The sequence below is a fragment of the Narcine bancroftii genome, chromosome 11 (genome assembly GCF_036971445.1).
Source record: "Narcine bancroftii isolate sNarBan1 chromosome 11, sNarBan1.hap1, whole genome shotgun sequence".
Lineage (NCBI taxonomy): Eukaryota > Metazoa > Chordata > Chondrichthyes > Torpediniformes > Narcinidae > Narcine > Narcine bancroftii.
This window is the reverse complement of record NC_091479.1, coordinates 59,391,468-59,407,706: the sequence shown is the minus strand read 5'-3', so window position 1 is coordinate 59,407,706 and position 16,239 is coordinate 59,391,468. Positions and strand designations below refer to the sequence as shown.

General features: G+C 46.5%; 1 protein-coding gene across 6 annotated transcripts in view; it reads right to left on the bottom strand.

The window, feature by feature from the left end:
• The window catches only part of LOC138745789 (A disintegrin and metalloproteinase with thrombospondin motifs 20-like), a 381,593-nt gene that overhangs the window by 97,918 nt on the left and 267,436 nt on the right, over positions 1–16,239 (bottom strand). For all 6 annotated transcript variants that reach the window (XM_069903086.1, XM_069903087.1, XM_069903089.1 and 3 more), the window contains one exon: positions 6,227–6,403. In XM_069903086.1, the coding sequence (XP_069759187.1) occupies positions 6,227–6,403 (177 nt within the window). The remainder of the gene's footprint in view (positions 1–6,226; positions 6,404–16,239) is intronic.

Below are 16,239 nucleotides of genomic sequence, written 5' to 3'. Positions count from 1 at the left end.
TGACGTGGACTTTTTACCCCCTCCATAAATCTTCGTCCGCGAAGCCAAGCCAAAGAAGATTAGAGAATGAGACAGGACAGGTGACAGATGTATGTGTAGGGGAACATTTTGGGTCCAGTGATCATAATGCCATTAGTTTCAAGTCATTTATGGAGAAGGATAGGTCTGGGCCTCAGGTTGAGATTTTAAATTGGAGAAAGGCCATTTTGAGGAAATGAGAAAGGATCTGGAATGTGTGGATTGGGATAAGTTGTTTTCAGGCAAGGATGTGAGGTAAGTGAGGGACCTTTAGAGGTGACATTTTGAGAGTCCAGAGTTTGTATGTTCCTGGCACGACTAAAGGCAAGCTTAGAAGGCAGAAGGAATCTTGGGTTTTGAGGAATATTGGAGATCTGTTTCTGAAGAGGAGAGAGGTGTTTAGCAAGTATAGGCGACATGGAGCAAATTAGGTACTTGCGGAGTATAAAAAATGCAAGGAAAACCTCAAAAAGAAATTAGGAAGGCTAAAAGAAGACATGAGGTTGCATTGGCAGACAACGTGGAATTTAATCCTTAGGGTTTCTACAGGTATATTAAGAGTGAAAGGATAATAAGGGGAAAAAATTGGTCCCCTTGAAGATTAAAATGATCACTTTTGTATGGACCCAAAAAAAAACATGGGGAGATCTTAAATATTTTTTTCATCAGTATTTACTCAGGAAACAGGCACAGAGTCATGGGAAGTAAGGAAAACAAGGTCATGGAACCTACAGAGATTAAAGAGGAGGAAGTGTTTGCTGTCATATAGCACATAAGTGTGGATCAATCCCCAGGGCCTGCCAAGATATTCCATCAGACCTTGAAGGAGGCTAGTGTAGAAATCACAAGGGCTCTGGGAGAAATATTTAAAATGTCCTTAGCAGTGGGTGTGGTTCCGGAGGACTAAAGAGTAGCTCACATTGTTCTGTTGTTTAAAAAAGGCTCTAAAAGTAACCCTGGACATTACAGGCTGGTGAACCTCACGTCAGTAGTGGGTAAATTATTGGAATGTATTCTAAGAAATTAGATATACAATTATTTAGATAGCCAAGGACTAATTAGGGTAAGTCAACATGGCTTTGTGTGTGGTAGGTCATGTTAAACCAATTAAATTACATAATTTAAGAAATAAATACTCTTATGTTTTTACAAATTTGGTGCCCGTAAACCCAAATAATGGGATTAAATTTGTAATGATATCCTTCGATAATGTAAATAGTCAGTCTTTTACACAAGGGCAGGGAATCTAAAACTAGTTGGTATAGATTTAAAATGAAAGATGATCGGTGCCTTATAAAGTGATAGAGGTGTGAACAGTTGTAATGTTGATGATATTTGGACAGGTCTGTGGATGGGAAAGGTTTAGAGGGAGATGGTTCAAAGGCAGGCAATTAGGATGAGCTTGGTCTGCATGGACCTGTAGGGCCACGAGGACTGTTTCTGTGTAGCACAATTATCTGACTCATAAACCTGTGCTGTCTGGTTTTACCCCCAAGTCTTACAATCATTATTAAAGAAGCAGGAGTCCCAACAGGACTGTTCACAGGCCTCCAATTAGGAAAGCAACCTTCTGCCTTCTCATTATCAAGACAATTTCAACCTGAAGCATTAACCCTATTTCTCTTTCCACAGATGCTGACTGCCTTGCTGAGACTTGCCAGTGCTTTCCAATTTTACTTAATCTTTCCTGCATCTATGATCATCCATAAAAAAGCTCAATGTTTTCATGGTAAGAAATTCAAGTGGTTTAGAAGCAGAACAGAAACACAGTTAACAGGACAATCCACCCTTGCCAAGCAAATTAATTGAAACTTCCAAAAGTTATACCCAACTCCAGACAACTGATACATCACTGAAGATGATCCCATTGACCATGAAGATGATCCCTGCAAACTATAAACTATCTTTATTCTCATATAAATTAGTCCCATTGGATGAAGTCCAACATAAGGCTAAGGGAAACACTGAAATTTAACAAATGTAATGTGTCACAAATTGTTGGAGAGAAGCCAATCATTATTGAAGGTGAGCTCAGGGCGAACCGACCCCGCTTGTAACGCCATGTGGCAGGGAGCATTGGGAAGATGGCACCATCACTGCGGCGCATACCCCAGGCAGAATGGTGATGTCATCATGCATGTGGTGACCAAACCAATGCTGCCCTTAAAGGGGAATGCGCCAGATTCAAATAAAACAGTCGTTAACGACCCTCAACATGGTGGTTGTGCTTCTTCCACTGCTCACATCACTACATTGGTGACCCTGACAAGCCCAGACGTTTTTCTGGACTCAAGTAGCATGGATTTAGCAGAGGTTAACGCTGTCTCCATCAAGCCTCTCCCATTTTGGACCCACCACCTGAGAACATGGTTCGGGCAGGCGGAAGCGCAATTCTAGTTTCGCAACATCTCGACAGCGAGGGTGGATGACCTCATCCACCACCCCCCGGCTGTGGGCAAGTACACTGCCCTCAAGGATCTGCTGCGGGGAACTTTCAGGCTCACTCCCCAGCATCGGGCTTCCAGACTGCTACACCTGGATGGGCATGGGGACCATAGTCCCTTGGCGCTGATGGACGAGATGTTGGGCCTAGCGGAAGACCACAAGTAGTGTTTCCTCTTTTGCCAGGTATTCCTGGAGCAGATGCCGGAGGACATTTGACTGCACCTTACAGATGAGGACGTCTCAGACCCGCGAAAAGCAGTGGCCCGTTTGGACGCCCTCTGGTGAATGAAGAGGGAGAACGAGGCAGCCCTCAACCAGATAACACAACCGGGACCCAGCCACCCGCAAGACACCCCCAAGACCAAGCCGGGGGAGAGCCAGTTGACCTGATGTTTCTACCACCAGCGCTGGGGAGTGCAAGTATGTGAACAACCTCCTTCATGTTACAGACAGATCCACCATCCGCCAGCATATGGTCTTCCACCACATCGTAATGCAAGGCCCTCCACTGCAATGCTAGGCCCAGAAGGCTGCTGCCCGAAAAACTCCAGCAGGCAAAAGAGGAATTCTCCAGGCTTCAGGAGCTGAGAATAGTCCTGTGCTTGGACAGCGCCTGGGCATCGCCGCTCACATGGTCCTGAAATCGTCTGGGGGCTGGAGACCCTGCGGGGACTACCGTCGGTTGAACGTTGCAACCACCCCGACAGGTACCCGGTGCCCCACATACAGGACTTCTCTGTCAACCTGCACGGTGCACGGGTTTTCTCCAAAGAGGACCTCGTATGAAGATACCATCAGATCCCGGTGCATCCAGACGACGTGGGTAAGACGGCCATCAAAACCCTCTTTGGCCTCTTTGAGTTCCACTGCATGCCCTTCAGTCTAAAGAATGTGGCCAAACATTCCAGCACCTCATGGATGCTGTGGGAAAGGATTTGGACTTTGTGTTCATCTACTTGGACGATATACTGATTGCCAGTCACAACCACGACGAACACAAAGCCCATCTCCACACCCTCTTTGCTCAGCTGGTGGATTTCGGCCTCACGGTCAATGCGGCCAAATGCCAGTTCAGCAAAGAGACCGTCCAGTTCTTGGGGCGCACCATTTCGGTGGCTGCCTCGGCGCCAGAGAAGGTGGTGGCCGTTGAACACTTCCCCAAACCCTCCACCCTGAAAGGCCAGCAGGAGTTCGTAGGGATGTTGAACTTCTATCATCGGTTTATCCCCGGGGCCACTCGCACCATGTGCCCATTATTCGCTCTCATGGCCACTAAAGAAAAAACCCTGGCCTGGCGGGAAGAGGTGGACAATGCATTCATAGCAACAAAGGGGGCTCTGGCCAGCGCAATGCTGGTGGCACACGGCACTCTCCATGGACGCCTCAGCTACAGCAGTGGCAGGGGGGTCCTGGAACAGTGGCTCAACAGACAATGGCACCTGCTGGCCTTTTTCAGCAAATAGCTGCGCCTGCTGGAGCTCAAATACAGTGTCTTCAACTGGGAGTTCTTGGCACTGTACCTGGCCATCCGCCATTTTCACTACTTTCTGGAGGGCAGTCTATTCACAGTTTTCACGGATCACAAGCCCCTCACCCAGGCACTAGCGATAGCCAAGGACCCGTGGTCCGCCAGACAACAGCGCTACCTCTCATATGTGTTGGAGTTCACTACCGACATCCAGCACGGGGACAGCAAGGACAATGTGGCGGCGGATGCACTCTCATGCTCAGCCATCAACACTCTCACCCCCCGGCCTGGACTATGCTCAACTGGCTCAGGCCCAGAGAAATGATGCGGGGACACAAGCCCTGCGGGCCGCCATCTCAGGCCTCGAACTCAAAGACGTCCAAGTGCCCAACAGCCCGGACACGCTGGCCCTGAACCTGACACCGCGACCACAGACACAAACTTGCTGGCGGACCTCTGCAGGAGACTAGTCTACCTGGCTCCCCACCTCCATCCCGTAATAGCACCCAGCCAGTCCACCTCTTCAAGGAGTTTGACTCTGCCCAATTTGTTTTCGTGCGGAGGGGACCGCAGGGGGCTGCAGCGCCCATACGAGGGGCCGTACAAAGTCTGGTGGAACCTTCACCCTGGACATTGGGGGGCAGGGAGAAACTGTTTATGGTGGACCATCTGAAGGCGGCCCATCTGGACATCACAGCCATTGCACATGGTCAGGCCCAAGTGAAGGGGCCACCCACCCAAGCACTCACTCAGGGCGAACCGGCCCCGCTTGAAACGCCACCTGGTGGGGCAGCCCTGGGAAGATGGCACCATCGGGGGTTTCTTCCTCAGTCAAACCTCCTGCGCGGCGCGCACCCCAGGCAGTGTGGTGATGTCGTCACGCACGTGGTGACCGAACCAACACTGCCCTTAAAGGGGCATGGGCCAGATTCAAATAAAACAGTAATTAACGACCCTGCTCATATCACCATAAGCTCAAAAATAATCAGTCAATGAATAATTTAAAAATCACCATGTACATGGGAATTGGTTTAACATTTTCCAGCACCACATTTGATAAAATAAGTGGTTGCATTCACATCAACAACATAACTTGGGACTAAACCGTTTTGTTAAAAATATTGACTTGTAAAGTCATAATCCTCACTCCTTTTGACATGCAGGTAACCTTGGACAGGAAGCCACCATCCATTAGGAAGCCATTTCTCGAGAAAATTCTTCAATTTTTACTTTAGCAGCACCTGAACTTTCTTAGGAGGTTGAGGAGGGCAAGGCTACCGGCCTCCATCTTGACAACATTTTATAGGAGCAGAGTTGAGTCTCCTATCTGGCTGCATCACTGTGTGTGATGGTAGCTGCAAAGAATTGAACCACATCAATACAGAGGATCATCAACATGGTTGAGTAGATCACTGGGGTTTCCCTTTTCTCTATTGACTTTCTTCAGAAGGATTACTTAAGTGGGGCTCAAAGAATTATTGAGGCTCCTTTCCATCCAACACACAGTTTCTTTGACTCACTACCATCAGGAAGGAGGTACAGGAGTATCAAAATCAGGACTGACATGCTGGGGAATAGCTTCTTTTCACATGCTGTTTGACTGTAACCAAGCAAAAAATGAATTCGTGTGCATGTGTGTGCAAGTGTGCATGTGTGGGGTGTGTATGTGTGGGGGGTGTGGGTGTGTGTGTTGGTGTGTGTGTATGTGTGTGTGTATATGTGTGTTTGTGTGGGTGTGTGTGTCGGTGTGTGGGTGGGTGTGTGTGTGTGGATGTGTGTGTGTGTGTGGGTGTGTGTGTTTGTGAGCTGGCACCTATGGGGACTGGTTTCCCGGTTTCTTGAGTTTGCTTGTTGCGTGGATTGGTGACTAACAGCAAGGAGCACCAATTTAAAACTTCCGTATTTTTTTACCTATTTATTTTCCATGATTTTTTTTTGCTTGTTGCTTGAGGCTGACGGTTCTTTTTTTCTGGTATAAATTGCTTCTGATCTACATCTAAAAGCAGCTGCTGTTTAGTTCTGTAATTAAGCTTAATTCTTCAAAAGCTTTATTAAATTATAACAGGCTCTTATAAAGCAAAATCTGTTTGTGGTCTTCACATGGGTCAGCTACATAGAATGTATCCCTGATCAATGTTTGCCGAATATCCTCTCCCTTATTGTTGGCAATTTATTACAAAATTATTACAAAAGTTACATTCCAAAACAAAATTAATTGCATCTCCCTGCAAATAAGCCCAACTGAGTAGATACACAGGAACAGCAGTGAAAAAGAGAAAGGGTTTTCTATCATACCGAATTCCATGCTCCCCGATGCCAGGAGATACTGTCTGGACAAGGCTGCATGTTGCAATCTTCTCTGTCAGGAGGCTTTTCCAAGATGTTGCAGTTCTGCTCGCTCACTCGGTGTCCTTGCGGAAGCTGGCAAATAACCAGTCTTGTCCTTGTGCCACTATCACAGGGTTGTGTACACTGTCCAATAATTGGAAACAACAGTGAGAACAATCGTCACTTGATTTGGCTTCTGAGTGAATCTTGGTCTCATACATACCCCTTATACAGTCCCCTTATGTGGAAAATCTAGTGCCTGTCAACACAGAAGTCTGTAGAAAGCGGCAAACCTAGCCAAGTCCCACCTGGGCACAGATCTACCTTCCATTGCAGACATTAATGTGAGGCACTGCCTCAAGAAGACAGCCAACATCATATCACCCTGTACACAGCCTCTTCTCACTACGACCTTCAGGCAGAAGATACAGAAACCATTCGGTCGAGGAACATTTGCCTCCTAACAGCTGTCAGGATCTTGAACCTACCTGCGCTACCTGAAACATAAAACTATAAGGAATCACAGAAAGATCTATTTAATTTACTGAACTTTTTTTTCTTGCATTAACTGTAAATGTGAATATTTAACATTTATCTGTCCATATTTTACATTCATTATATTTCCGTACTAGGGTAATTTAACGTATTCCCTTAATCCTAACCATAACCTACCCCAGGACCACCAGAAGATCTGTTTGCACCTTTGAAACACGATTTTTATGTCTAATATTTAATTGATAACAGACCCCTCTGGCCCATGAGCTTGCACTCTCCAAATACACCCATGGTACCCATTAGCCTACTAACCCTGGTGGTCCTTGGAACAGTGGGAGAAAACCAGACCCCCAGAGGAAACTGCAGAAACAAGGAAAGTGTACAAACTCCTGACAAACAGTGCTGGTCTCGAACCCAGCTCGTTGGCGCTGTCACACTAAGTATTGTGTCGCTCTAAGCCTTTTCCTGCACTAACTTCAACTGTAAATATTTATTTATTTCTTTTTCTGTCTTGGGATATAGTGAATTTTAATTTATACTATTGTAGTTTGTGTGTCTTATGTACCAGAGTGGCTGTTCAAAGCACAAATCATGGTGCAAATGAAAATAAACTCACTTCATTATACCTTATCTTTGCAAGTTTCTCCACCGAGCTAAAGCCACTAAGTTGAAAATCCTAGATGATGCTGCAAAACCTGGCGTCCAGCAAATGCAAGAACAGATGACTTAAAGCTCATCAGAGCAAGGTCATTCTGAAGGGGCTACCCTGATTGTGAAAGGCAAGGTCCACAGAGATCTATAATGCCTGTTCTTGGCTTTAGGCTGCCAACATCAATCATCATGGAAGGAGAGGACGGATGGACTTAGGCTGTTTTCTCTGGAGCTTTGGAGGCTGAGGGGAGACCTGATTGGAGTTTATTGAATTATGGGAGGCATTGATAGGGCAGCAACTCAGAATCTTAGACCCAAGGCAAATATATCACACGGGAGGGCATGAGTTTAAATTAGGGGGTGGGATTTTTTTTTAAATTTTTAATTTTTCACACTATAAACCATATTGACCAAGATACATAGACATTTATTCTCTTGAATATATACAGTGTCATTTTCTCCCCCTTTTTCCCCCCTCCCTTCCCTCCCTCCCTCACCCCCTTTCCCATTTATTTGAAGTTCAATCTATAAGATACATTAAACCCGTTAAACAATGTTGTCATAAGGGAGATGTGCAGGGCAAGTGTTCTTACACAGAGAGTGTGGGCTGCCAGAGTTAGTGATGGAAGCAGTGTAATAGTGGAGTGCAAAGGGCTTCCAGATTGTCAGGTGGATCATGTGCAGACAACGATTTATTGTTAGTAAACATCATGTTCGGTGCAGGAAGGCCTGTTCCTGTGCTGTAGCGTTCCATGTCCTAAGGTCACAGCAGAGATAAAATATCTGCCTTCACAAAACTTCATGGAGTTAGGCAAAACTCAATCGTGTTGTTGCCACCAACATCCACTTGCTGGATTCGATCCTGATCTCTGACGCTGTTTGTGTGGAGTTTGCACATTCTCTCTGTCACCGCGTGGGTTACTTCCAGGTGCTCCAACATCACAAAGACCACAAAAGAACAATCACTCTACTTCCTCAAGTGGAGCAAATTCGATCGACACATCTGGATCTCTTTCAGCAACCTTTACGGAAGCACCACAGAAAGTCTCCTGTCCCCAGAATTGTTTCTTCAGGGGAATTTGGCCATTATAAAAGTTAACTTCTCCAAAAGAAAATCTAAATTTATTCAAATTGCATTGTCAATAGCCAGGAAATGTACAGTGGTAACATGGAAATCCGATTCCCTACCTCATGTTGATCGTTGGAACATGGACGTGCAAAGTTGTTTCCCCTTGAGAAGATTGCTTCTAGTCTTAGCAATAGAAATAATATGTTCATTGAAACTTGGCCACTTTATTTAGATTATTTAAATGCCCAAATTGTATAATTTATTTTGATATGTCAATTAGTATACTCCTTATTAGAAATTTAGTACTTTAAAATGATGTGACTCTGAGAGGTCGAACCTTGCACCTGTTGCTTTTTCTTTTCTATTTTCTTTTTTTTATCTCCCTTGATCCCCTGCTGTTCATCTCCCTTTCTTTCCAATCTGGGGAGTGGGCACTGGGACAAGGGGGATTCTCCTTTCCTTTTTATTTTTTTTGGACATCATGAATGTTTTTCTATGATTTTATATTCATATATTATTGTTATTATATTAAATGACATTCTTGAAACTTAAATAAAATATTCCAAAAATAAAAGAAAGACCCCTGTCTGGATGCATCATAATATGGAACGGGAACTGCTCCACCCAAGGTTTCAATAAACCACAGATGGTTTTGAATGCAGCTGAGACCATCACACACAAACTCTCCCCTTCATCCATTCCTTCTGTATCTCCCCCTGTCTGGGGAAAGCTGATAACATATTAAAGGAGCCATCCCACCCTGATCACACCATCACGCTCTCCCTGCACCCATTGGGTTGAAGATACAAGAGCTTGAAAACATAAACCCCCATATTTAAGGACAGATCCTTGAATGGACCTGTCACTGGTAAGTGATGATGTTCGTCTGTAATTGTAACCCTTGCACTACTCCCTATACTGTAGTCTTACTATATGGGCTGACGACTGGGTAGCACACAAAACAAACTCTTTCACTGTATCTTGGTGCATGTAACCACAAACAATTAATATTCAGCTTGGTAGCTCTATTCATAGGGTGAGGTGCTCCAGGCAGATGGGTGGTCGTAGAATTTGGGAGAAACCAAAAGGCATATGAGAGAACAGGTTACAGGGCAATAAATCAGGGAGTAGGAATAATGTGAATTCACTGAGGCAGCAAGCCCCAAGATGGACTGCATGGCCTCTTTCTGTGCTGTGAGAAATATAAGAACTATTCACCAGACTGCGTCCACATCAAGAAATTAAGTGATGTCACTGAGGGTCCTTTTAAGACAGTCCTGGTCACCTTGAGGCAGGACGGGACCACTTGCTGGGTGTATGGCTTTAATGCCTGGAGTGGCAAACACTGCAAATGACCATCGGATGAACTGGAGGGAGTAGGAAAGCAGCCTTGACTTCAACACTCTGTTACAAGTACAGGGGCAAATGAGGGAGGTGAAAGGTTACAGAGTTGGAATAATTGAATGCAGGCTGAGATTGTCGCCCTCTACTCTAAATGTAACATGAGGTGAAATCTGCAAAATGTATAGTTGCTTTGGAGTGGGACAGACAAAACTCTTGACATTTCTTTGAGTTTTAATTTTACTGATACAACCCTTCCAGGCCATGAAACATCCCAGCCAATGACACCTAATTAACCTGCCAAACCTGTATGATTTTGGAGGGTGAGATTACCCAGAGAAAGCACATGAAGGTCGGGGAGTACTCACAAACTCCTCACAGACATAAACGGATTCAAATTGGTACTGTGATTGGGTTGTGGTGACTCCAAGGATGTTTAGTTGAGTGGATGGAAGGCACACCTCTCCCCAGCAGCCACAGTTCCAGAAGACCTATATGTCACCACCACAGGGCCTAGCTTCTGCGGGCTTGGTTCTCTCATGGCAGTAATCAACCATGCGTCCTTCCCCATCCTGGCAGACAACCTCTTGATGTTGAGATCTACTTGTGCAGGAGCTGGAGCTCTGAGACATTTTGTTGGTCAATAAGAAACTCAGGAAAAGCATGTTTCATATCAGTGACTGAACTCGACTGTAGATCGACCGGTAAGCCACAAGGGTGTTCCTCGCGACCAGCACTTAGTTCCTGAGTTGTTCACTGAAGCTGTGACAAATTACGCTGGGATCTCTCAATGGTGGGCTGGCAGACAGGGACTCCCTGGATGGGCAGCATCATAGCAATGCCGGCAACTCTAAAAGCCCAAACTGGAGGCTTTTCTCACCAGGCTAGCTGGCAGATGAGGATACCACTGCTTGCATCTTCCCCTCTTGCTCGTTCACCTCCCAGTCTTTTGCTGTGGCTGGGTCAGCATCCTGGCACTCTCTCTCCAACAGCACCACAGGGGGCACATTCCCAAGGACTGTGGTGGGTCTGGGAAGAGCATGGAATGTTCTTCTGAACACCCCTGTTCCAGCAGGAGGATGATAAAACCAATGTCAGGATCTCCACTTGCACCCACACCTCCTCCCTCACCATCATTAAGGGCCACAAATGGTCCTTCACTTTTGAATCTACAGGGGTCATCTACTGCATCTGGTTCTCCTGTTGTGGCCTCCATGACATCATGGGGACTGGACGCAGTCTAGGAGATTGTTCCTATTGCTGCAATAACATGAATCACTCCATGGCAACCATTTCAATTCCACATCCATGTCTGTCCATGGTCTCATGCACTGCCAATTCAAGGCCACCCAAAAATCGGAGGACCAGCATCCAATATTCTGTCTAAGCACATCCTCCTCCAATTTCCACTAAACCCCTGCCCCATCATTCTCTTTCCCCATCCCTGTTTTCTTTCCTTCAGATCCCCACCCCTTCCCTTTCCTGTCCTGTCGAGAGCTACCCTCTCCCATCACCTCAGCTTTTATTCTCCCACCTATGCCCATCTATGACCTCTTACCTATCAAACTGCACTCCTCCTTCTGCCCCTTCCTCCCTCCTCTCCTCTCTCCTTCTCCCCTCTCCCTGCCTTTTTATTCAGGTGCGTGCCTGTTCTTGTTTGCCCCTGACAAAGGAGTTACCCTCTACCTACTTTGGATGCTGCTTGACCTGTTGAGTTTCTGCTGCACTCAAGATCTGCAGTCAGCAACTTTTCACCACCCACTGGTCCATGACATCACCCATTTCCTGTCAGGTGACCTTCACCACCCACTGGTCCATGACATCACCCATTTTCACCACCCATTGGTCCATGGCATCAGCCATTTTCACCACCCACTGGTCCATGACATCACCCATTTCCTGTTAGGTGACCTTCACTACCCACTGGTCCTCGGCATCACCCATTTTCCAAACCCATTGGTCTATGGTATCACCCTTCTCCATCTCACCAATGATGGCTTTTGAATCTGGTGATCTTTTCAAATGGAGGAAGGTATTCCACCTGTTGTTTTAATCTCATTGGCCAACCACTCAACACATGGAGGTACTCCACAGATTGGGCAGCATCCAAGGGTGGAACTGGTCAGTGAACGTTTTGCTTTGGGAACTTACATCTATCAAGCTTTGATAAAGGTTCCGAGCCAAAACATTGGCAGACCATCTCTGTCTGTAGATGTTGAGTTACTCCACCAATTCTTTGTCTGCTCAAAATTCCTGCAACTTTTCCTGCCATTCTCTCCAAGCTGGGCTGAAGCAGAGGAAGTAATGAATGAAAGAGAGCTCTCTGACCGTCCATTCTTCTGTCCAGACATCCATCTGGTTTCTTTTCTCTGCAGATTCTCTTTTGGAATCGCATGATATTGTAGATGTGGATGAAATCCTGACAATTCCCAGTCATCCAGTTCTGGAGGTCAGTTGATACGTTTTTTGTTCCTACTGCATTGCATTTACACATGCGCCTCTCAGCTCCTGTCTTACCAAGTCATTGGAACCCAATCCAGACACCCGCCTTCTCTCTGCAACCAGGTTGCTGAAAACCTTCACATTTCTGTCCATCACTATCATCAGGGGCAGAACACATGCCTAGACATTGAACACCAACTTTAAACTGGGGACACTTGAGGAAAAGGAGATTGTGTTTTACACCAACTTTTCAATGCACTGTTCCGGGAAACTAGTGCAGAAGACAAGCTGCTCTTCCAGTCCAAGAAATACTGAAATAGCCCGAAACATTGCCTACCCTCACACAACAATCAGATTAACATCGAGAAACAGAGAGATCTTGGGCTCAAGGTCCATGGACCCTTCAAGGTTGATGTGAAGGGTGGTTAAGGAAGTGTACGGTGTGCTGCCCTTCATTAGTTGGGGAAGTGAGTTCAAGAGCCATGAGGTGATGCTGCAGCTCTATAAAACTGGTTAGACCCACACTTCATTGTGTTCAGTTCTGGTCATCCTATTGAACGAGAGATGTGGATGCTTTAGAGACAGTGCAGAGATTTGCTCGGATATTGCCTGAAGTGCAGAAAATGTTACATGAAGCAAAGTTGACAGAGCTGGGAATTTTATTTTTGGAGCATCAAAGGATGGGAGATGACTTAATGGAGGGATATAAGATTATGAGGGGCATAGATGGGGTAAACGGCCAGCACCTTGTTTCTGCGGCAACAATTGCAAATACCAGGGGACATCTGTTTAAGGTGAGAGGAGGAAAGTTTAGGGGAGATGACAGAGGTATGTTTTTTTTGAATGAGTGGAGGGTGTCAGGCTGGTGGTGGAGCCTGGTGCAACAGACACATTCAAAAGACTCTTACATGGAAGTGAGACAAATAGAGGGTTATGGGTGTGAGGTAGAGGAAGTTTAGATTAGAACCATAAAAATTAGAAAGAGGCCCTTTGGCCCTCTTAAGGGGAGGGGGATGCACAGATAATGTAGTGGTTACATGATGCTGTAACAACACCAGCGATCAAGACCTGAGTTCACATCCATGCTATCTGTAAGGAGTTTGGATGTTCTCCCATGTCTGCGTGCGTTTTTCCCAGGGGCTCTAACTTTTTTCCACCTTTTGAAACATCCAGTGGGGTGTAGATTAAAAACAAGTTGCTGGAGAAACTCAGCAGGTTAAACAGTGTCCTTTATGTCTTTTTCTTTCTTTGGCTTGGCTTCGCGGACGAAGATTTATGGAGGGGGTAAAAAGTCCACGTCAGCTGCAGGCTCGTTTGTGGCTGACCAGTCCGATGCGGGACAGGCAGACACGATTGCAGCGGTTGCAAGGGAAAATTGGTTGGTTGGGGTTGGGTGTTGGGTTTTTCCTCCTTTGCCTTTTGTCAGTGAGGTGGGCTCTGCGGTCTTCTTCAAAGGAGGCTGCTGCCCGCCAAACTGTGAGGCGCCAAGATGCACGGTTTGAGGCGTTATCAGCCCACTGGCGGTGGTCAATGTGGCAGGCACCAAGAGATTTCTTTAGGCAGTCCTTGTACCTTTTCTTTGGTGCACCTCTGTCACGGTGGCCAGTGGAGAGCTCGCCATATAATACGATCTTGGGAAGGCGATGGTCCTCCATTCTGGAGACGTGACCCATCCAGCGCAGCTGGATCTTCAGCAGCGTGGACTCGATGCTGTCGACCTCTGCCATCTCGAGTACCTCGACGTTAGGGGTGTGAGCGCTCCAATGGATGTTGAGGATGGAGCGGAGACAACGCTGGTGGAAGCGTTCTAGGAGCCGTAGGTGGTGCCGGTAGAGGACCCATGATTCGGAGCCGAACAGGAGTGTGGGTATGACAACGGCTCTGTATACGCTTATCTTTGTGAGGTTTTTCAGTTGGTTGTTTTTCCAGACTCTTTTGTGTAGTCTTCCAAAGGCGCTATTTGCCTTGGCGAGTCTGTTGTCTATCTCATTGTCGATCCTTGCATCTGATGAAATGGTGCAGCCGAGATAGGTAAACTGGTTGACCGTTTTGAGTTTTGTGTGCCCGATGGAGATGTGGGGGGGCTGGTAGTCATGGTGGGGAGCTGGCTGATGGAGGACCTCAGTTTTCTTCAGGCTGACTTCCAGGCCAAACATTTTGGCAGTTTCCGCAAAGCAGGACGTCAAGCGCTGAAGAGCTGGCTCTGAATGGGCAACTAAAGCGGCATCATCTGCAAAGAGTAGTTCACGGACAAGTTTCTCTTGTGTCTTGGTGTGAGCTTGCAGGCGCCTCAGATTGAAGAGACTGCCATCCGTGCGGTACCGGATGTAAACAGCGTCTTCATTGTTGGGGTCTTTCATGGCTTGGTTCAGCATCATGCTGAAGAAGATTGAAAAGAGGGTTGGTGCGAGAACACAGCCTTGCTTCACGCCATTGTTAATGGAGAAGGGTTCAGAGAGCTCATTGCTGTATCTGACTCGACCTTGTTGGTTTTCGTGCAGTTGGATAATCATGTTGAGGAACTTTGGGGGACATCCGATGCGCTCTAGTATTTGCCAAAGCCCTTTCCTGCTCACGGTGTCGAAGGCTTTGGTGAGGTCAACAAAGGTGATGTAGAGTCCTTTGTTTTGTTCTCTGCACTTTTCTTGGAGCTGTCTGAGGGCAAAGACCATGTCAGTGGTTCCTCTGTTTGCGCGAAAGCCACACTGTGATTCTGGGAGAATATTCTCAGCGACACTAGGTATTATTCTATTTAGTAGAATCCTAGCGAAGATTTTGCCTGCAATGGAGAGCAACGTGATTCCCCTGTAGTTTGAGCAGTCTGATTTCTCGCCTTTGTTTTTGTACAGGGTGATGATTGTGGCATCACGAAGATCCTGAGGCAGTTTACCTTGGTCCCAACAAAGCTTGAAAAACTCATGCAGTTTGGCATGCAGAGTTTTGCCGCCAGCCTTCCAGACTTCTGGGGAGATTCCATCCATACCTGCTGCTTTGCCACTTTTCAGTTGTTCGATTGCCTTATATGTCTCATCCAGGGTGGGAACCTCATCCAGCTCTAGCCTTAGGGGCTGTTGAGGGAGCTGGAGCAGGGCGGAATCTTGGACTGAGCGGTTGGTACTGAAAAGAGATTGGAAGTGTTCTGACCATCGGTTGAGGATGGAGATCTTGTCGCTGAGGAGGACTTTGCCGTCTGAGCTGCGCAGCGGGCTTTGGACTTGGGGTGAGGGGCCGTACACAGCCTTTAGAGCCTCGTAGAAACCCCTGAAGTCGCCAATGTCCGCGCTGAGCTGTGTTCGTTTGGCGAGGCTAGTCCACCACTCATTTTGGATCTCCCGGAGTTTGCGTCCTTTATGTAGCAAAGGTAAAAATACAGAACCGACGTTTCGGGCTTGAGCCCTTCATCGAGGTATGGAAAACTGTCGGCAGGGACCTGAATAAAAGGGTAAAGGTGGTGATGTACCATTCGTGGGTAGAAATGGTCAGACAACGTTTCAAGTTGTTATTAAGGAAAGCAACACAAAATGTTAACTGACCATTTGGATGCTGTTTGACCTGCGGGGTTGCTCCAGCCATACATTGTCTTCTTGCTCTCTCCTTTTATTCCACGCTGGTTTACCCGATGTTAACTGAAATGTGTATCATCCCAGTAAGCATTTTCATTTAATTGAGAGACACAGCATGAATAACATTAATTTCTTCCCTCATGAGACCATGCTGCCTTAAATCCACCCCTGTGACATACCCTGTATGTCGGAGGAAACCAATGCAGTCATAGGGAGGACATACAAACTCCATACACACAGTGGTGGATTCGAACCCAGATCACTGGTGCTAGAGTGTTGTGCTAACCGCAATGCTGCACATAGAGTCATAGTTAAGTACAACAGTAAAACAGGCCTTTCAGTCCAATGCCAAGCTGACCTGTTTGACCGCCTACACTAATCCTTTCTGGGAAAGGTTATTGAAAGGGTCAGTGACTCTG